The 23,247-nt window shown below is 40.6% G+C and overlaps 1 protein-coding gene across 1 annotated transcript in view; it reads left to right on the top strand.

Annotated features, from left to right (window-relative positions):
* Positions 1-23,247, top strand: part of LOC126456976 (N6-adenosine-methyltransferase non-catalytic subunit) — a 68,309-nt gene that overhangs the window by 18,856 nt on the left and 26,206 nt on the right. The window contains exons 3-4 of the mRNA XM_050092920.1: positions 1,116-1,259; positions 13,737-13,910. Of these exons, the coding sequence (XP_049948877.1) occupies positions 1,116-1,259; positions 13,737-13,910 (318 nt within the window). The remainder of the gene's footprint in view (positions 1-1,115; positions 1,260-13,736; positions 13,911-23,247) is intronic.

Below are 23,247 nucleotides of genomic sequence, written 5' to 3'. Positions count from 1 at the left end.
CAAGTCCTCATAAAAATATGGCTTTACAGTTAACGATGCCATCAACCCACACCACACAGTTACCTTTGCAGAATGAAGTGGTACTAGTTGACATGTGAGTAGATTTTCTGTTGCCCATATTATGCAATTCAGTGCATTGACAAGTCCTTGGAGATGGAAAGGGGCTTTGTCTGTCCACAGGATGTTACATCCCATTCGCTGTCCACTTTCATGCAAGCAAGAAATTCAAGAGCAGGTGTTCGTCTTACTGGCAGATCAGCATGAAGCAACTCCTAAAAATGGGTAACTTTGTATGGATAGCAGTGCAGGATGTTTTGTAGAATTTTATGCATCACGCTCTCAGGCATGTCCAAAGGTCGGGTAATTCCCCGTGCACTGCATGTTTGCACACTACCATTCAACCCCTCCTGCCACACTGTGGCCACTTCTTCTGCTGATGTCAGATCAGTTGTTTTCCTCCCTCTGCTGTATTGCATTTCAAAAGACTCTGTCTTTTCGAATTTCATGATTAGTTTCTCCAGACCCTTGTCAGGCTTCAGACCAGTGCCTTTTTTCATACCCTTGAGTGTCTGGGATTTCTGCAGAGCTACTGGTGCACAGCCACCAGTCTTGTAAAAGAGCTTTACCAGTAGTGCATAAACCTGCACTGAGACAGTCATGCCAAACATCTTGGACGCAAACTGAGAAATAGCCATGTACCCCACATCTTTCCTTTTACATATTCTGGCACTTACAGCACCATCTAGTTGTAAAGTTTTGTTAATTTTTTTCCATCCATAACTTTTCCTCTTTCCTTAATAACATTATGTTCAAATTTGATGTCATTCTGAGCAGTGGTTCATTTTTACAGCATACTGAAACTGGAACTTTAGTTATAATTACTGTGTTGAATTAATTTATAGATCTGCAACTGTATCCGCCAAGCCTCAAACATTGCTGATACTATTTTCTCTTTTGTATGACACTGAAACAAGAAGAGTATATAATATTTTTAGGTTATAGAAATACTTCTATGACCAGTATGATTCATGGTTTATTGTATTGTTTCTTCATTATTAACTGTAATAAGTTTACCTCTGATGTCTTTAATGTATCACACAAACATTTGATTTCAGGGTACTCAGTCATCTAATCCACATAATGATTACTGCCAGCATTTTGTGGACACAGGTCAGAGGCCACAGAACTTCATCAGAGATGTAGGACTGGCTGATAGGTTTGAAGAATATCCCAAGCTGAGAGAGCTCATCAAGTTGAAAGTAAGTGTAATTCTTGACCATCTGATACTTTCTGGGAAAGGGTTGGCAAACTTTTCTTTTTATGGGACCGTTTCAGAATTCGTAGCTTTGAGGTGGATTTGTAGCCAAGCCATACCCAGAACCTGTGCTACAGAGGGGCAGCAGATGCCAGATGGCTTCCATGCTAGCAGCTGGATCTAGGGGAACCATGGGGGTTGGGAAACAGAAAGCAGCTGAGGTTGACAACATGTTTGTTATTAAATATGCTCGGAAAAGATCAGTAGTTCAATTTCTGTGGAAAGGTAGCTGATTATTTGGAAAAGGGGCTGGTAGCTTACTCTTCTCTCCTCCTCCTCCTGCCCCCCCCCCCCTCTCCCACCACATCTCACTTCATATGCACATGTTGGTACTGTACCAAAATGCCACATTAAGTGAAAGCAGAATAAACAAAGCTGAAAGCAGATTATATTATAAATAATGATGTTCACCTACTGGATTTAGTATGTATGGTGGAGTTCGGAGTTTGCTCACTAGCTTGTAAAAATCTGGTTCCACTAGCAGCTATGTGCTTGCATCTCATACACAGGTCATACTTCCTCTGTTCTATAATCAAGAAAATCTGTTTGAAACTGTGTCCATACGCAGCAGTTTGGAGAAGCAAATAGTGTTTTTTTTAATTAAGAGTCCTTCAAGACATTATTGCCCTGTAAATTGATTAAGTCAAGTTGTAGAGTGTCTGGCACTCATCCCGTGTTTGTGGCAAATGGACATGATAACACTTTGAACTCACTTTCAAATTCTCTGAAATTTTTATAAAAAATCAGTTTGTAAATTAGTCAACTTTTTGTGCACTTTGCTACTTCATAGGCAGCAAGTGTTATTGATTTTGGGAATAGAAAGCTGAGATTTTCTTTCCTTGATTTGTTTCGAAAAGAGATCAAATTTCCTGATAAGTGCTTCTACAGTGTAATATAATTCAAGGATAAGAATGTTTCTACCTTGCAGAGTCTAATATAGCTTATTTAAATGGTCCATGATGTGAACAAGAAAAGCAAGATCCAAACACGGGAGGAGATTAGAAAAAATTGGAGAAAGTGTTTTTTTTTCCCACAAAAACAGAACTGTCTCTTCCCACAGGTACCTAGCAACTCTTCCTGACCTTAACCACAGAACATTTGTTGTGTACATTTGTCATATTAAAAACAAACTGTTTCCTTGCATCAGGCACCAGACAAAAAAAATTAATGCATTCAGGCACTTCGCTGTACTTACTGTTTTATTCAGACAGAACTGGTATGGAGTAAGAATTCATCTTGGCCATTATTCTATTTTGTTTCATACCAGGCATACTTGATCAGATTGATAAAATGTGTTGATGCAAACTAATAATGAACAAATGACTGACGCTTAAGAATACTGTTCCCCTGGTAAACCTGGAATGACAAACAACTATTGGGAATTATACATTGTCCGACAATTTCCAGAAAAATGCTTTCCAGTGTGGAAAAAATTCATATCAGAGATGCATTTCTTGATAAATTCACAGTCTATAAATACTCTGTTCTCTTTTCTATTGCTTTATGCTTTATTGAAACTATCATTTGTCATTGTGTGACAGACTTTGAAGACAACTTCCACTACATCAAAGCATTAGTCACATTTTTTATTTCTTATTTAGTTTATCTTCATTAGAATGTTGTGCAGTAATAGAAAACAATTGTAAAAAAAAACATTTGTTCATTTAAATAAAAACATTTAGGGAAGTGCATTAGAACAACCTTGATACCGTTGATGACTGCTAGTGAGACTTCTAATCTAGATTAGATTACGAAATTGTAGAAACATGTACATTCCACAATTTGACAATAGTCCAAAAGCCTGCTTGATGTAATTTACCACTCCTGCTTTAGGAAATGTAAAATGTTTGAACTAATCTACTGATGTTGTTGTTGTGGTCTTCAGTCCTGAGACTGGTTTGATGCAGCTCTCCGTGCTACTCTATCCTGTGCAAGCTTTTTCATCTCCCAGTACCTACTGCAACCTACTTCCTTCTGAATCTGCTTAGTGTATTCATCTCTTGGTCTCCCCCTACGATTTTTACCCTCCACGCTGCCCTCCAACACTAAATTGGTGATCCCTTGATGCCTCAGAACATGTCCTACCAACCGATCCCTTCTTCTGGTCAAGTTGTGCCACAAACTCCTCTTCTCCCCAATCCTATTCAATACTTCCTCATTAGTTATGTGATCTACCCATCTAATCTTCAGCATTCTTCTGTAGCACCACATTTCGAAAGCTTCTATTTTCTTCTTGTCCAAACTATTTATCGTCCATGTTTCACTTTCATACATGGCTACACTCCATACGAATACTTTCAGAAATGACTTCCTGACACTTAAATCAATACTGGATGTTAACAAATTTCTCTTCTTCAGAAATGCTTTCCTTGCCATTGCCAACCTACATTTTATATCCTCTCTACTTCGAGCATCATCAGTTATTTTGTTCCCCAAATAGCAAAACTCCTTTACTACTTTAAGTGCCTCATTTCCTAATCTAATTCCCTCAGCATCACCCGACTTAATTAGACTACATTCCATTATCCTTGTTTTGCTTTTGTTGATGTTCATCTTATATCCTCCTTTCAAGACACTGTCCATTCCATTCAACTGCTTTTCCAAGTCCTTTGCTGTCTCTGACAGAATTACAATGTCATCGGCGAACCTCAAAGTTTTTATTTCTTCTCCATGAATTTTAATACCTACTCCGAATTTTTCTTTTGTTTCCTTTACTGCTTGCTCAATATACAGATTGAACAACATCGGGGAGAGGCTACAACCCTGTCTTACACCCTTCCCAACCACTGCTTCCCTTTCATGTCCCTCGACTCTTATAACTGCCATCTGGTTTCTGTACAAATCGTAAATAGCCTTTCGCTCCCTGTATTTTACCCCTGCCACCTTTAGAATTTGAAAGAGAGTATTCCAGTCAACATTGTCAAAAGCTTTCTCTAAGTCTACAAATGCTAGAAACGTAGGTTTGCCTTTCCTTAATCTTTCTTCTAAGATAAGTCGTAAGGTCAGTATTGCCTCACGTGTTCCAGTGTTTCTACGGAATCCAAACTGATCTTCCCCGAGGTTGGCTTCTACTAGTTTTTCCATTCGTCTGTAAAGAATTCGTGTTAGTATTTTGCAGCTGTGACTTATTAAGCTGATAGTTCGATAATTTTCACATCTGCCAACACCTGCTTTCTTTGGGATTGGAATTATTATATTCTTCTTGAAGTCTGAGGGTATTTCGCCTGTTTCATACATCTTGCTCACCAGATGGTAGAGTTTTGTCAGGACTGGCTCTCCCACGGCCGTCAGTAGTTCCAATGGAATATTGTCTACTCCGGGGGCCTTGTTTCGACTCAGGTCTTTCAGTGCTCTGTCAAACTCTTCACGCAGTATCGTATCTCCCATTTCATCTTCATCTACATCCTCTTCCATTTCCATAATATTGTCCTCAAGTACATCGCCCTTGTATAGACCCTCTATATACTCCTTCCACCTTTCTGCTTTCCCTTCTTTGCTTAGAACTGGGTTTCCATCTGAGCTCTTGATATTCATACAAGTCGTTCTCTTATCTCCTAAGGTCTCTTTAATTTTCCTGTAGGCGGTATCTATCTTACCCCTAGTGAGATAGGCCTCTACATCCTTACATTTGTCCTCTAGCCATCCCTGCTTAGCCATTTTGCACTTCCTGTCGATCTCATTTTTGAGACGTTTGTATTCCTTTTTGCCTGTTTCACTTACTGCATTTTTATATTTTCTCCTTTCATCAATTAAATTCAATATTTCTTCTGTTACCCAAGGATTTCTACTAGCCCTCGTCTTTTTACCTACTTGATCCTCTGCTGCCTTCACTACTTCATCCCTCAAAGCTACCCATTCTTCTTCTACTGTATTTATTTCCCCCATTCCTGTCAATTGCTCCCTTATGCTCTCCCTGAATCTCTGTACAACCTCTGGTTCTTTTAGTTTATCCAGGTCCCATCTCCTTAAATTCCCACCTTTTTGCAGTTTCTTCAGTTTTAATCTACAGGTCATAACCAATAGATTGTGGTCAGAGTCCACATCTGCCCCTGGAAATGTCTTACAATTTAAAACCTGGTTCCTAAATCTCTGTCTTACCATTATATAATCTATCTGATACCTTTTAGTATCTCCAGGGTTCTTCCATGTGTACAACCTTCTTTCATGGTTCTTAAACCAAGTGTTAGCTATGATTATGTTGTGCTCTGTGCAAAATTCTACCAGGCGGCTTCCTCTTTCATTTCTGTCCCCCAATCCATATTCACCTACTATGTTTCCTTCTCTCCCTTTTCCTACACTCGAATTCCAGTCACCCATGACTATTAAATTTTCGTCTCCCTTCACAATCTGAATAATTTCTTTTATTTCATCATACATTTCTTCAATTTCTTCGTCATCTGCAGAGCTAGTTGGCATATAAACTTGTACTACTGTAGTAGGTGTGGGCTTCGTATCTATCTTGGCCACAATAATGCGTTCACTATGCTGTTTGTAGTAGCTTACCCGCATTCCTATTTTCCTATTCATTATTAAACCTACTCCTGCATTACCCCTATTTGATTTTGTGTTTATAACCCTGTAGTCACCTGACCAGAAGTCTTGTTCCTCCTGCCACCGAACTTCACTAATTCCCACTATATCTAACTTCAACCTACCCATTTCCCTTTTTAAATTTTCTAACCTACCTGCCCGATTAAGGGATCTGACATTCCACGCTCCGATCCGTAGAACGCCAGTTTTCTTTCTCCTGATAACGACATCCTCTTGAGTAGTCCCCGCCCGGAGATCCGAATGGGGGACTATTTTACCTCCGGAATATTTTACCCAAGAGGACGCCATCATCATGTAATCATACAGTAAAGCTGCATGCCCTCGGGAAAAATTACGGCTGTAGTTTCCCCTTGCTTTCAGCCGTTCGCAGTACCAGCACAGCAAGGCCGTTTTGGTTATTGTTACAAGGCCAGGTCAGTCAATCATCCAGACTGTTGCCCTTGCAACTACTGAAAAGGCTGCTGCCCCTCTTCAGGAACCACACGTTTGTCTGGCCTCTCAACAGATACCCCTCCGTTGTGGTTGCACCTACGGTACGGCTATCTGTATCGCTGAGGCACGCAAGCCTCCCCACCAACGGCAAGGTCCATGGTTCATGGGGGGAATCTACTGATAGAAATGATATATTTTTAATAACTTTGAAGCTAAGCTACTATTTAAATGCTGCAGACAATACACATAAAAAAATCCTTGCAGTATGCTAAATTACTTTATTAATTATTAGTGTTCATCACTATGATGAAAAAACAAGAATCCAAATAAAAGAATTTACATTTAGAAAAAAATGAAAATTAAGAGTAAACAATCAGTGCTGTCAGAAACACAAATGCACTTTGCTGCATTGGCACCTCTCTACTTTCAGTGCTGCCACACCAATTAACTGTATCCACCACACAGTCTCACTACCTAAAGTATGGAGTGCCGGGGATGATATGGATACTTAAAGCACACTTGGTGTCCTGCTCAAGTTCCCTTTCTAGTGTTTGCTCTTGTATAGTTGTTTGTTGAGGATCAGTGGAAGTAGGCTTGGCGTTAGTTCTTCTGGAGCAATTGGTGCTTGTGTTATCGCTTGGGGGGGCTTGAAAATCATCAGATAGGATGTATTTTAACTTCACTCTCATATGGGTTTTCCATAATAGCATGCAATGAGTTGACAAAAGTCATGGGATAGCATGCACATATACAAATGGTGGTAGTTTTGCATACACAAGATACAAAAGGGCAGAGCAGTGGCAGAGCTGTCATTTGTTATTCATACGAAAATGTTTCCTGCATGATTTTGGCTGCACTACATGAATTAACAGACTTTGAATGTGGAATGGTAGTTGGAGCTAGATGCATGGGGCATTCCTTTTTGGAAATCATAAGGAAATTCAATATTCAGAGATCCACAGTGTCAAGAATGTGTTGAGAAAATCAAATTTCAGACATCACCTCTCACCACAGACAGTGCAGTTGCCAGTGGCCTTCACTCAATGACTGAGGGCATTTGCATAGAGTTGTTAGTGCTAAAAGACAAGCGACACTGTGTGAAATAACTGCAGAAATCAATGTGGCACGTATGATGAACATATCTGTTACAACAGTGTGGCGACTTTTGGCATTAATGGTCTATGGCAGCAGACTACTGAAGTGAGTGCCTTTGCTAGCAGCACGACACTGCTTGCGGCGCCTCTCCTGGGCTCGTGACCATATCGGTTGGACCCTGGATGACTGGAAGACCATAGCCTGGTCAGATGAGTCCTGATTTCAGTTGGTAAGAGCTGATGCTAAGGTTTAAATGTGGTGCAGACCCGACAAAGCCATGGACCCAAGTTGTCAACAAGGCACTGTGTGACTGTTGATGGCTCCTTAACGGTGTGGGCTGTTTTTGCATGGAATGAACTGGATCCTCTGGTCCAACTGAACCAATCATTGATTGGAAATGATTATGTTCGGCTACTTGGAGGCCATTTGCAGCCATTCATGGACTTCATGTTCCCAAAAGGAGATTTAATTTTTATGGCTGCCTATGCGTGCAGTCACCAGGCCCTAGTTGTTCATGACTGATTTGGAAAACATTCTGGACAGTTTGAGTGAATGATGTGAACCTCATCAAACATTTGTGGGACATAACTGAGAGGTCAGTTTGTGCACAAAATCTTCCACTGGCAACACTTTTATAATTGTGAATGGCTATAGAGGCAGCATGGCTGAACATGGGTACATGTTCTAAATCCATGTGGACAAAAGTTGGTCGGGTTCTATGTCTGGTTTCAGGAAATGTGTCCAGTTGAGACACCTGTTGTAACTGAGCAATAAACATTGCCATTGTGTCAGTCCCTGTTGTGGTGGACATCACACCTTCAATGAAATTGGCTGGATGCAAATATTCTTGCTGTATACCCTTTCCACATTAGACATGCCACCATCAGACCTGTAAGCAGTATGTATGTCCAGTAAAACCAATAGTAGGGTGTGTGTCCATTTGTCCTCATGTCACATTATAACTGAGGCATTGAATTCCTTTGCCATTTTTCCACCATTCCATGTTTTGTGGGTGGTAGCTGGTCATTTTATGGTACTTCATCCCATACTGCTTCAGTAACTGTTGGAATAGAATTGACTCAAATTGTCTACCTCTCAATAATTTGCTTTATGTATTGGGCAATCAAAACATGCTACCTGGGTGCTCAAAAAGGTCTTTGCCATTGTCTCTGCCCAATGCGTAAATTGATCAACAATTGTAAACAAGTAGCAGACTGTTTCTGATGGTGGTAGCAGCCCCACCAAATCTACATGTACATATGCAAATCTTCCACAACTACCTAGAAGTGTCTTCAAAGAGGGATGGGTGTGGTGTCCCACTTTATTCCTTTGGCAGGCCAAACATTCCCATGTCCATGCCCATATTTTACAATCTTTGTTTATACTGGGCCACACAAAATGCTCTGCTATTAGATATGCCATGTGGTTTACCCAGATGTGCCAGATCGAGTAATTATATTGAGATAGTGCCACCTGATGGACTCATTATAAAGATATGGACTGGTAGAGTATGAACAGAGGATGATAACACTTGCAAAAAAAGAATGAGCCAGTTCTTATGTTGCACAGACTCCAGTCTCACTTGATCCATATTGTCAAAAGTGTGTAACGAATATTCTTTAAAAAACTTTTATTTCGAGATATAATAGGTCAGAGAAAAAGAAAAATTCACCAAAGTTATCTAACAGTGAAGTAGTGTATGAAAAGAAAAAACATTTTAAATATGAGGACATCTCTGTATAACTGCTGTTGCTATATATTTTTATCTTATTCCATTAGAATTGTAACTTTCCTTATGGAGTTGTAATGTCACTTCATTTTCCCACTGCTCTTATATTTCTTTTGCTGGAGTCACACATCTTCTTTGTGAATCTGCTCTATGATTAGTTAGTTAACTCTTTTCTCTTTTATTTTTTTAGCACATTATTAATTTTCAGAACTTTAAATCAGAGATGCAAATAATTCATTGTTTCTTTCATATTGCCTGCCATATTTCCTTTCTTTTGTATCTTCTCATATCGCAGAACAATGAACTACAGGTTTGAAGAGTGCCATATTTTACTTGTTGTTGCTGTCCGTGTGTAAGAAATTTGAAATAAGTGAGACTACATCAATTTTGAATGAGTATATCATGGACTGGTTTCTATTTTCAGTTATATTCAAGGATTTCAAATAAGGAGCTGTGTCTAATTATTTCCATGTGTGCATGTAAATTATAGGCAGACTTATCATCTCGCTGATAAACCAGTTTGTAGATTGTCCCACTTCATTTCTGCCCTCTCTCTCATGTTACATTCTGATTCTTTTTTACTGAAGTTATGTAATGATCTGTTACTTTGTGTTAATTTTATCTTTCACTCTACAGCCCAGTCTTCATTGGGTTTTTGATGCACTAGGCTCACTTTGGCATGTTTACAACATTGTTACTGTACATACACCTATCGAAACGATTACTGCAGCACTTTCCTAACATATAACATAAACCAGTCTTCAGGTAAACAAACAAGTTTCTATAATTAAATGGTTCTAATTGTAAATTCTGATATATTCTTCTTAGGATATCAGTGAAGTACATTTATTGACAACTCAATTAACACATATTTTGTACAAGGGGAAGTTGTCTGCCGAGTTAAATCGTTGAGTGTAGAAACTATGTTGCTCTGTGTACAGGGTGATTCAACATGAATGAGACAAAAAGAAACTAGTCCTTTATCTACAGTAATGACTTCATTTCAGAAATACACATATAGACAGAAAGGTTAACTTCCGCTATTGCTGTGGAAATCTGATGTGGACTCCCTGTGTGACATGGCAGGCATCTTTCTGCTTCCGCATTTTCTGCCATAACTGTTCCACTGCAGCCCATTGAATGAAGTTGACCACAGTGACTATTTGGTGCCGTAGCTGCTGTAATTCCTGTGGAATTGGGTGATGTTGTGGTGTCACTTTACCAAATTTGGTCTGAAAATGTCTGAACAATAATTATTGATGATGTTTGAAGGATTCTCGGGTGTCCAGCCGGACACAATCATCGAATGCCATGATATTTTGGCGAATAACTGTGCCACAATCATCAGGTGGTGCTGATGCATTGCATTGTATCAGCACCACCTGATGGTGGCGGAATGGTTATTTGCCAAAATATTGTGTGCAGCTGACGATTATATCCGACTGGACACCCAAGAACCCTTCAAACGGCATACACGCTGGGCACGGTTGCCAACTATCCCGTATTTCCCAGGAAATCCCATATTCTGCCTACTTTTTTTGTCAGTTCCCATGTCCCATATTATTTCGAATTTATTCAATATTTATCTATCTTTTGTAATAGTAGTTCAAAACTATATTTCGCCTGACACACTCACAGGTAATACTAACTGTGTGCAGTAAAAGTTGCCGCAGCAAGCACCGAAGCAGTACTAAAACAAATAATGATCTTTTTTTTTTACTTGCCGTACAAATATGTGTGAAAGAAATGCTCATGTGGGCACGGCCGAGGGGATTCACCCTTCGAGAGAGAGGCACCAGTGTGACCAGCACTGGCGGTGCTGCGCATAAAATAAACGCTCGTCTGGCCATACACTTATGGGGAACTGTAACTTGGCACATGGACTCCTTAGTTTCTGATTGGTGGCTCTCCGTAGTTGTTAGGGGACTTCATGTCATAGCAATTTACCGATGTTCATTGGCAACTGTGCAGCACACTATTAGCTGGTGTTGTCTGCATTGTCGTCAGTGTTGTCATCAACTTTGCCACTTATATCTGCTTCTAATATTGCATTTATTTTGATAACCAATACACACTTTTTGAAAGCTATTTAACTCGTCAGTGCTAATAGTGATATCAATTTCAATGCCACCAAGGCACAAAGTATTTAACTGGTCACTTCAGTTGTGCACTTAGCTGCTTTTGTGGAAGCTCAAAACACATTAGTAGAGGACCTGATATTGTTGTGGTCAGATTTGGAGTTTGTGATTTCTTGATTTAAGATGAGTTGTGAAGAAGATAGCATGAAATCACCCACAAGGAAGAGAACTAAAAATATGTGTTTACCATTCATGTTCATGGAGGCAATACTGGCTGTTCTCAGCATGCAAAAACTACAGGTAAACTATGCCAGTTTTGTATTACTTTGTTTGGTGCAATTTAAAATTATGTAAATATGAATTTAATGTAGTAATAAATATCTTTAATATCATTAGGCCATACAAACAACGAGAAAGACATAAAGGAGTCTTCCAAGATTTCCAGCTTCTTTCCTGCTAGGGGCATCTCAACCACAAATGGATTACACAGAACTGTTGCAGCAGCAGAACTGACATATGTGTATCACACAGTGAAACATAATTTGTTATAATAGCTTGGACTGCAAATCACAAAGGATGCATTCAGTCATCCTATTGTTAAAGAAAATGTATTGTGGATGCACCAAAACTTAACCAACAGTGAAAGAAGTTTTGGCTCCAGAAAGTGTTTCAGAAATGGTTACAGTTTTAAACGATCCCAAGAAGTCGAGTAAATTTTTCTCTATAGCAATTGATGCTTCAAAAAAATTAAAAATAGGAAGATGTTTCCGATTGTTTTGAGATATTTTGATCCTGAAATTGGAATTCAAAATAAACTTCTGGGTTTTACAGAAGAGAGAAGTGTAACAGCAATGTCTATTCACAATTTGTTAAAACATTCATTGGAATTCCACAATCGTGATATAAACAACTGTAGTGCTTTTTGTGCTGATAATGCCAACATTAATTTTGGAAAGCATGGTTCAGTATTTGAACTGTTAAATGACGATAACAAACAAATGTTCAAGGCAAACTGTTCGAATCATATTTTGCACAATGCGATGAAACGTGCCTGTGATATTCTAGATGTTGATCTTGAAAATTTGGTCCTGAAATTATATGGTCACATCTCCATTTCTGCAAAGTGAAGGGAAGTTTGAAACTCCTTTATTGAATTTGTAGATGTAGAATGTAGTGAAATTCTCTGACATGTATGTATTAGGTGGCTTTCTTTAACACAAGCAGTTGACAGAATCATTAGAAATAGTTATATGAAAAGTATTGATGATTGTACCCCATTTTGGTGCAGTTATTTTTAGATTGTTATAAGTTTCCAGGATGCTCTGATGTTATTATAATGGAAACTTTTGAGGCAGTCAAGACTTTGATCAGTAAAACTGAGCAAAGAATGAGTGACAGATATTTTGGAAGTGGCACTATAAAGTTTTAAATAAGTTAACTTGTTCCATAACCAGAAAATGCATTGCAGATAATCTTATGGAATTTTATGTGTCATTGAAAACATATGTGGTCAAGAATTTCAGCTTTTAATGTCAACTACCAATATCAAATGAGTCTTGTACACCTCTTTGTCTAAGTTCTGAGCTAAAATTTAAGCATCTTGGAGGAATAATGGAGTCTTTTCAGATAGATGATGTAGATGAAGATTGTTTGTATAAGAAATTTTGTGATGTAAAGAATATTTGGAGCAAAGCATATCTATGGAAGGCACTGCAAACAGAAGGTGGGTTAACGTTTTCTGTACCTTGATAGCGAAAAATGTTCAGGTTCCCAATTTGCTGAAACTAGCTGGGTTTGTATTAAGCTTTCCTGTTTCAAATGCTGAGGTAGAAAGAATTTTTTCCCTAATGAACCACAAATGGACGGAGGTGCGCCACAAATGTACCACCGAGCTTATAAAAGCAGAAGTGCAAGTAGCAGTTAATTTTAATTTTGACTGTAGAGAAATCTTTGCATATGTAAAATCAAATGAACCTTTGCAAGAAGAAGTGAAGTCTGTAAATAAATACAAGCAATAATGTAAAATAAAACATGTATGCACATTTGAAATATATTTCTTTGTAGAAGACACTATTTGAATTGTTTAAATGTAGGCTTTCTCCTCGATCCTTATTTCCTCCACAGAAAGTTGGCAACCCTAATGCCGGGAAAGCTTCAGATCACATATTATTGATGATGTTGGATGTTCCGCAACACAACACACCTTTTCAGTCATGGATGTGACCATTTTGAATCCTAGCACCAGCGTTGCACAACAGTTACGGCTGTCTGTTGTTTGTTTCTTTGTTGCCAACCTATACTGTGGGAGTTAATCTGTTAGTCTATATGTGTATTTCTGAAATAAAGTCATTACTGTGGCCACAGGAATACTTCCTTTTTGTCCCATTCATTTTGAATTGCCTTGTACTATAAAATCATGCTTCTTAGAGATGTACAATTTTTGCTGTATATTTCTGACATCTCTCGCAAGATAGTTGAGGATGTATGTTTTATCATTATGATTATCTGAAATCTGATAAATTTATTTGATCTACAGGACGATTTGATAGCAAAGACAGCATCTCCGCCAATGTATCTGAAGACAGATCTCCAGACATTTGATATGAAGGAACTGAACAGCAAATTTGATGTGATTCTTGTAGAGCCACCACTGGAAGAATATCAGAGGACCATGGGTGTTACCAATATGCAGTTCTGGGGATGGGATCAGGTAAAATCTATTTATAGTATGATGTGTGTGTGTGTGTGTGTGTGTGTGTGTGTGTGTGTGTGTGTGTGTGGTGATAACGGAAGAAAATGTTTAGCTAACTTCGAATTTTTCACTGTTGTACTATAAAAAAGTAGTGGTGAACTATGGCTGGTAAAGAAAGCAGCTTGCTGTAGAAAACAACTACCCTTAAAATGTTTGGCTTGAACATGTTCTTTTGTGAATGTATAAAGTGTTATGCATGCTCTTCATGTAAAGCTAAGGATTACTTCTGGCTAAGTCATGATCTACTTGCAATATTTGACTGTTCCTCCCCAATATTTCTGAAAGAAAGTGCTTATAAGGTACATTTTAGGATTTTTGAATTTTCACTGGTTGGCAGTTAAATTCCATCATAATAGCCTGGTGACTAATGTAGTTGTCTTTGACACAGTAGATACAACAATGAAAAATGCACCGCATTGTAGAACTCCTCAAAGAATTTATTTATTTATCATTAATACATCTCTACTTGTGAACCATTTTTAGCATGAAGAATATCGGGTTTATATTCAATTTCTTGCAAAGTTCTTTGTAACATTTCCTCTGTTATTGTTGCAATCGCATTAGTGATATGATGTTGCAATGTAGGATGGAACACCACTTTAGGAGGGTGGGAAGGATTGTAGTTTAGATGTTTCTCATTACAGGGATGATGATAGATAATCAAAACCCGGACGAAGGATGTGGTTCTGTTGTTCCAGTCTGGGGTGGTGACGAAGGGGGTACTTCTTTGTAGCTAGTTGGTGGCAGGATTGGGAGTGTGTGGGGATATGGTACAGGAAATCTATTGGTGGACTAGGTCTGGGGGATAGTGCCCATCTGTGAAGACCTTCGTAAGACCTTCAGCATACTGGGCAAGGGAGTTCTTGTCACAACAAATACACTGTCCCCAGGTGGCTGGGTTGTATGGGAGGGACTTTTTGCTCTGGAAGGGATGGAAGCTGTTAAAATGCAGGTACTGCTGGTGTTTTGGGGGTTTAATGTGGTCAGAGATGTGGATGGAACCATCAGAGAGGAGGAGGTCAAATCCAGGTAGGTTGCACACTAGGTTGAGGAGGACCTGGTGAAGTGGATGGGAGAGAAGTTGTGGTTTGAAGGAATGAGGATAGGGTGTCATGGCCATAAAAACATCATCAGTGAACCTGAACCAGACCAGAGGTTTGGGAGGGTAGGAAGGATTCCTCTAGATGGCCCATAAACAGAATGGCATAGGGGGGTGCCACAGTAGTGCTCAGGGATCTGCTGCAGATTTGTTTCTGTATGTTCCCTTCATAGGGGAAGTAGTAGTGTGTTACAATAAAGTTACTAAGGGGTATGAGGAATGGGTTTGCGGGATTGGAGTCTGAGGGATGTTGATAATGGGAAGTGTTCAGTAGTGGCAAGACCATGTGCATGAGGGATGTCAATGAGGGCTGAAATTCTTTCATTGGGCTCACAATAACCAGTTACAATGGGGCATCCAGGATTGTTGAGTTTGCACATTTTGGGGAGCATGTAGAAGGTGGGTGTCAGGGTGTCAAAGAGGGTGAGGAGGGAAATGTATTCAGGGGAGAGTTTCTGGGAAGGGCCTAAGATTTTAAACAGGGATTGGAGGTTATGTTGGACTTCTGAGGTGGGATCACTCTTTCAGAGTTCATAGGTGGAGTCGTCATATAATTGGCAGAGGCCAGGTAGTCATTGTAGTCATCACTTTTGTTCAGCACAACAGTGCAGTCTGGCCAGAATGGCTGGAGATTGCCATTGAGCGTGTGTGCGTGTGAGAAAGAGAGAGGGAGAGAGAGATAGAGAGAGAGAGAGAGAGGGGGGGGGGGGGGAGAGAGAGAGAGAGAGAGAGAGAGATTTGCCTGTTTGTGTGAATACATCTTGTTTTTCCCTTTATTTTCTGAAGAAGGCTTTGGCCAAAACCTCAGTGTTGTTGTGCCTGCCTGCAACTCAGCATGTCATCTTTTCATCTTTATACAGTATGCAGCAATCATTCCTTTTCATAATTGTTGATTTTCCAACCTGGACTTTTCGTTGTTTCATTTACCTGTCAGTTTCAGATAGCTGTCGCAATAACACATTTTATAATACAGCTGTTATTCTATAGCTGCAAAGGTAATGCACATAGCCTGGTTAATGAAATGAAAGAAATAATCCAAAAGCTGAGAAGTTATGCAATTCTGATCCTTATTTTTTTCCCCCCCGTTATTGACAGTCTTCTTTACTCATTTTCATCTACAGCTACATCCATCTGGCAATCTTGGTCTTGGAGAATCTTTCCCGACCCACTGTGAAGATTGAACCTTGGTCTCAACATCATAACTGTAGTCTCATGTTTCATCAACAAGTTATGATACTCTTAAGGAACATCTTATTCTCAATTGCATGATCCAAAAGCTCTTCACAGATTGTGACACGAAGGTCTTTCTGGTCATGACTCCTGAGCCAAAGGATGAACTTGGCAACAACACAATGCATTCCAAGATGCTGTGTGAGGACTTCATGACGTGATCCACCAGAAGTATTACATTCTTCTGCCATCTCTTGGACAGCTAGTCATTGACATTCCTGAGTGTCCTCAGTAGACTTGAAGGACACCCCAAATGAGAGTCATCATTGCCTTCCATTGGACCATTTTTAAACCATGTAAACCTTTTGTAACACTGAGTACAGCTTAAGCACTCATCACTGTAGGATCCAGCATCATTTGGTGTGTCTCTGTGAAGTTTTTCTTGAGTTTCATGCAAAATTTAATCCAGAGGCATTGCTGTTCTAACTCTGCCATCTTGAAATTCGAAAACTGTGTGACACAATGTTCTACTCAATACAGCACTGAACAATAACTAACAGACATATAACAATGAAACTTCTGGCAGTTCCACATTACACGCAGGCATGTGTAGGGATGCCAACAATATTTTGCTCCAACACACCACTGGCACGAAATTATGAATATTCAAGAATTTTTGGACAGACATTGTACATAAAATAAAGGCAACTGTTCACCAATGGCTGACTGATGTGTGACCCTTATAAACACACAACAGAAAACAGTGTTTGATACTAGCTTCCAAGTTCTTGCTCTTTCTTTAGTTGAAGTACACACACACATTCATGCATATAACCACACAGAAACCAGAATGTACACGTCTGTGGCCACAGTGAGACTGACTGCTGATTATCGGTAGTAGCTCACAGGGCAAATGGAGTTGGGGAGGGGCAGGTAAGGTTGCACAAGGTGAGGAAGAAGTAGTGGGATGATGTGAGACAGCTCTCTTTTCATAAAAGCACAACAAAAAAGGAGTTCAGGGGGTTGAGCATATAAGAGATAGGGGAGAAGAGGGGAGATGAGGAGAGGGAGGTGGAGATGAGGAGGGAAGGAGGGAGAGAAGAGAGAAAGGGAGTAGGATGGAAGAGAGAGGAGAGAGGGGGAGGGGAAGGATTGGGAGTAGAGGAAGGGGGAAGAGACACATGGTAGGGGGAAAGGGGAAGAGTGGTGGGAGGAGGCAGTACATGATCTGGATTGGGAAGAAGTGATATTGACGAGAGAGAAGGGAAAAGGTAAACTGAGACTGAGGGAAGTAGTTTACTGGAGCTTTATGACATAGTAATTGCAAGAGTGCGTCGGCCGGAGTGGCCGTGCGGTTCTAGGTGCCAAAGTCTGGAGCCGAGTGACCGCTACGGTCGCAGGTTCGAATCCTGCCTCGGGCATGGATGTGTGTGATGTCCTTAGGTTAGTTAGGTTTAATTAGTTCTAAGTTCTAGGCGACTGATGACCTCAGAAATTAAGTCACATAGTGCTCAGAGCCATTTTGCGAGAGTGCAGGATATACTGGAGACACAATTCCTACCTGCAATAGTTCAGAGAAACTAGTGCTGGAAGAGAATGTCCACATGACTTGGGTAGTGAAGCAGTGGTTGTAGTCATGTGCAACATGTTCGGCAACTAGATGGCCAAGTTTGTGGTTTGCCACTTTGTCAGTGGCCACTCATGTGAGTAGACAGTTGGCTACTTGTCATGTCCCCATACAATGCTGTACAGTTTAATTGCTGCATAGCTGATACGTAACATGGCTGCTTTGATATTTGGCCTTGCTTTTCATACAGTAGGAAATGCCTGTGACTGGACTGCGGGAGGAGGTGGTGGATAGGTGTACAGGACAGGTCTTGTTGAAGAGTTGACCTGGAGGGAATGACTCGTGGGCTGCAGGGTTGGGAGCAGAATTGGAATTGGGATGTACAAGGACATTCTGTAAGTTGAGTAGGTGACAGAACACAACTTTGGGTGATGGGGATAGGATATCCCTCATCCCAGGACATGACAAGAGGTAGTTGAAGCCCTAGTCAAGGACGTGGTTGAGCTTTCCAAGGCCAGGCTGACATTGGATGATCAGAGGAGTGCTTGTCAGTGGCTCATTAACAGGTTTTTTGGTGTCAGAGGAGGAAACGGCATGAGGGATCTGTATATGGACGAGCTGGATAGGATAGTGGCTGTAAATAAAGGCTCTGGTAGGATTATTGGTATACTTTGACTGTTCCTGCTTTCTACTGCAGATGCAGCCTCAGGTGGTGAGGCTGTAGGGAAGAGGCTGATGTGAAAGGGCTAACAGCTGTCAAAGTGGAGGTACTGTTAGTCGTTTGTATGCTTGATATGAACAGATGTATTTATGAAGCCATCTGAGAAGTGGAGATCAACATCTAGGAAGGCAGCTCATTGAGTTGAAGGAGGACCAGGTGAAGTGGATTTGGGAGTAGTTGTTGAGGCTATGGAGGAAAGAGCGAAGGTTGTCCCTGCCATGAATCCACATCATGAAAATGTCATCATAAATATGAATTATACAAAGTGGTTTAGGTGTTCGAATCCTCCAGATCACACATAAATAACTTGGCATAGGATGATGCCTTGGCAGTACAATGTATTTGTTTATAGATCTGAACTTTGAAAGTGAAATAATTGCAAGTCAGAATGTGGTTGGCCAGGAGGATTAGGAAAGTGGTGGTCAGTTTGGTGTTGGGATGACGTTGGGAAAGGTGGTGTCCGCAACTGCAAGGCCATGGGCATGGGGGATGTTGTTATATAAGAATGTTACATCTACAGTGCCCCCAAGGAGTGCTGTGTTAACTGGACAGGAACTGTGGAAAAGTGGTGGAGATAGTGAGCAGTGTCTTGAATGTAGGCTGGAGGGTTACAAAGTTTGGAGTTTGGAGGAGTTAGTCAACAAAGGCAAAAGTTTGTTAAGTGGGAACATTGCATCCAGCCACAACAGGGTGACCAGTAGGGAGACCTATGGATTAGATTTATGGAGTTTCAGGAGTAGCTGAAAGGTGGGTTTGGGTGAGGTGGGGGTAGTTGCTGGTGTTTGGAGGGAAATGGATTCAGGTGTCAGGTTTTGAGATGGACCTAAGGCCTTGAGGAGCTTCAGAAGGTTCTGTTGAACTTCTGGGATGGGATTATGGTTATAATGTTTGTATGCCAAGATGTTGGAAAGTTGGCAGAGACCCTCAGCCACATAGGCACTATGATTCATGACCACTATGGCGGAGTCTTTGTCTGCAGGTATGATAATAAGATCTGGATTGGTTTTCAGGTTACAGATAACTGTTTGCTGTGTGTTCTATAGGAATGATCTTGGACATGCTGGAGAAGGGTTGAGGAAAGGAAGGTGAGACCAGGTTAGAAGCAAGGAATTCCTGAATAGTTACCAGAGGAAAGGGAGGAGGATCACAGTTGGATGGAGGGTGGAACTGTTATAAATAAGGTTCTATGTGGATTTTGGTTGGCTGTTGTCAGTATGCTGCGTGGCAAAGAAATGCTTCCACCACAGAGAACAAGTAGAGGAAAGAAGTTCTTTACAAGTCCAGAATGATTGAACTTGGATTTAGGACTAAAGGAGAGGCCTTTGTAAATCTCTGTCTCTCTTTCTCTCTTCCTCACTCTCTCTTTCCCACACTCAACCTTTTTCCAACCATCTCCCTTTTTCTCTTTTCTCCCTTCTTACCTCCAACTTCCTCTCCTTTTCTCCCCTCCACCCCCTCCCTCTCTAATAAATTATGGCCAGAGTCCCCCTCTGACTCTGGAAATGTTTTGCAGTTTTGAATCTGGTTGTGAAATCACTGTTGTAGCCTTATGTAATTTGTATCAAATCTTCCTGTGTCTCCAGGTATCGTCCATGCATGCAAATTTTCTTTCATGATTTTTAAACCAAGAAATAGTGAAGATTAAATTATCCTCTGTGCAAAACTCTACCAGGTGGCTTCCTCTTTCATTCCTTTCTCCCAGTCCATGTTCACCTACTATTTTTCCTTCTCATCCTTTTCCTAATATTGAATTCCACCACAACTAATATTTTTTCCCTATCTATCTGAATAATTTCTTTTATCTCATCATACATTCTTTCAATCGTTTCATCATCTGCAGAGCTAGATGGCATATAGACTTCTACTGCTGTGGAGGATATTGGCTTTGTGTCTGTCCTAGCTGCAATGATGCATTCACTGTTTTGTTCTTATAAAAGCTGGCCCACATTCATTATTAGACCTACCCCTATTGGTTTTGTACTCACCTGACCAGAAATCCTGTTTTTCCCGCCCCCACACTTCATTAATTCCCACTACAACTGACTTCAACCTATCTGTTTCCCTTTTTAAATTCTCTAGCCTATCTATCCAATAAAGGGTTCTTACATCCCACAATGCAACGTGTAAAATGCTAATTTTGTTTTCCTGATGACAGCATCCTCCTGAGTTATCCCCACCCAGAGATTCAAATGGGGAACTGTTTAACCTTTGGAATATTTTGCCCAAGTGGCTGCCTTCATACTGTAGAATTGCATGTCATGGCAAGAAATAACAGCTGTTGTTTCTCCTTGCTTTCAGCCACTCATTCTACCAGCACTGCAAGGCCTTTTTGGCTTATGTTGCAGGACCAGATCAATCAATCACCCAGACTGTTGCCCCTAAAACTACTGAAAATGCTCCATCCCCTATTCAGGAACAATATATAGGGGTTTGTAACATATTGCTAAATTTCTCATTTAATTTTGGTCCTCCGAACTTTGTAAATAAGTTTTTGCAGGATTTTTTTATCCTCTCTCTTTAAGTCTCTACCAGTGCACATTGTTCAGCATTTCTGTGATTCTCTTCTATGAGTAAAACAAACCAGCGACCATTCAGACTAGCCTTCAATATTCTCTATTAGTCCTCATTGGTATGGATCTGGAGGGGTTCACTTGATGTAACTCACTATGAGGACAGGACGGTGGGTGTTCATTGAAGCCACAGTGCTCTTGTTGAGTGTAGTTGCATGTTGGCTTCCCCCAGAAATCTGCATGCCCTGTTGATGGTTGTCTTGGTAGTGAAAAGGCAGAAGTTCTAACAGCAATGTGGTGGTGAGGAGCTGTGTCATGCCCAAGGTGTAAATTAGACAGCTTTAAATTAACATTCATTTATTGCTGAGAGCTTTACAGTAATTCAGTCTGCTCTTTGGTGCAGCCTGGTAGCAGCCATGCTGCACCTGCCTCACAGAAACACGCTGAGTGGTGTGTCAGTGCCTGTCATGGAATTTGTGGTCATAGCCCCTGGTGTTGCCCGTGGCCACTTCTGTGCTCTTGCGGAGAGCAGAGTGGCGGTCAGCATGTCCGCACAGCCTAATGTGACTGTGGGTGTCCATTGAAGCCACAGTGCTCTTGTTGAGTGTAGTTGCGTGTTGGCTTCTCCCAGAAATCTGCTTGCCCTGTTGATGGTTGTCTTGATAGTGAAAAGGCAGAAGTTCTAACAGCAATGTGGAGGAGAGCTCGAGGGGCCTCTCAGAGTACAGCTGGTAAACCAGTACACTGCAATGCCAATTAGTGATGACACCAGGTGCCCTGCTCCCAAGTTGAACATCTTGCAGTCAGACAGATAAGTTCTTCATCAATGGAAGATCTGCTCGGACCTCATCTTCAGTCAGTCACCATTGTGACTGCCAAGAATGGCAGCTTGGCAACTCACAGAGTTGAAATGTGGAACCCCAACACCTCGCACAACCAGATGCCTGCGGAATCATAGAAGTAGACCCCAAACGGGCAGTGGCTGGCAGTTCTTCGTCATATGTTAGCAGGTCATCCTGCAGCTAATTGAGCTGTCCTTTTGTCAGTATCAGTGATGTGGATGGAAATACCAGATTCTGAGCAGTAAATGGCAGTAAGTGGAAGTTTATATAGTGGATGATGACATGATTACTCCATGAGGGACCGAGCGAGGTGGCGCAGTGGTTAGCACACTGGACTCGCATTCGGGAGGACGACGGTTCATCCTGATTTAGGTTTTCCGTGATTTCCCTAAATCCTTTCAGGCAAATGCCGGGATGGTTCCTTTGAAAGGGCACGGCCGATTTCCTTCCAAATCCTTCCCTAACCCGAGCTTGCGCTCCGTCTCTAATGACCTCGTTGTCGACAGGACATTAAACACTAACCACCACCACCACCATTCCATGAGGGCTACCAAATATGCTCCATATTTTCAAGCCTGCAAGCATTCTCTGCTGGACTGATGTTTAGTTTCGGAGCATTCTTTTATGCAAGATTTGCAGCCTGAAAGGTGTTCTGGCATTCTTTAGGTGTAGTTACCCCATGCTACCCCAATAACAGAATATTGTTAGTACTCCTTTGTAATGATTTCATGATTCTGAGTGAGGTATACCTGACACTCTCTCTCACACAGTCTGTGGCAATGTGCTCCTTGTTTGTTTGTGTTTTGGCATCCATGAGTGTTCATACTCATTAAGCAACCATTGCATACAGGTCAGGCCCCTACGCGTTGACGTTGTTCCAGAAGGCACAGAAATTTTATTATTTATTTGATGCTATTTTGCTGTGGACCATTCTGCATTCTGCTATCCTTCATAAAATTCATCTCAAATTTTTTCACTTAGATCATCCCTGTTACTAATTAATATACATATTCACATCTTCATAATTAATTCACCCATTGTTTGATCCTTTTTGCTGTAATTGAAGCTAATTCCAGAAAGCATAATCCCTTCATCTAATTCCTTAATCCATTACTCTTATTCTCAGTTTACTGCATACCCTTTATTTTGTAATACATATATCTATGATTCAACTTATCTATTCCATATTACTTCTGGTGATATTACTAACCCAGACAACAGGTGCACAGCTAGTTCGGGTGTTGTTCATTATTTAAGTTGCAAAAAACACAAATCGTACAAACAGGGACCAGAATCTCTACAATACTAGTAGCTGAAATACTTATATTCATAACATAGTTATGCTGTTTCTTCTGGTACTGCTGGATATGTTGCAATATCTGTTGT

The sequence above is a fragment of the Schistocerca serialis genome, chromosome 2 (assembly GCF_023864345.2).
Source record: "Schistocerca serialis cubense isolate TAMUIC-IGC-003099 chromosome 2, iqSchSeri2.2, whole genome shotgun sequence".
In the NCBI taxonomy this organism is placed as follows: Eukaryota; Metazoa; Arthropoda; class Insecta; order Orthoptera; family Acrididae; genus Schistocerca; species Schistocerca serialis.
Note: the sequence above shows the minus strand (reverse complement) of the source record. Positions and strands in the feature narration are given on the sequence as shown.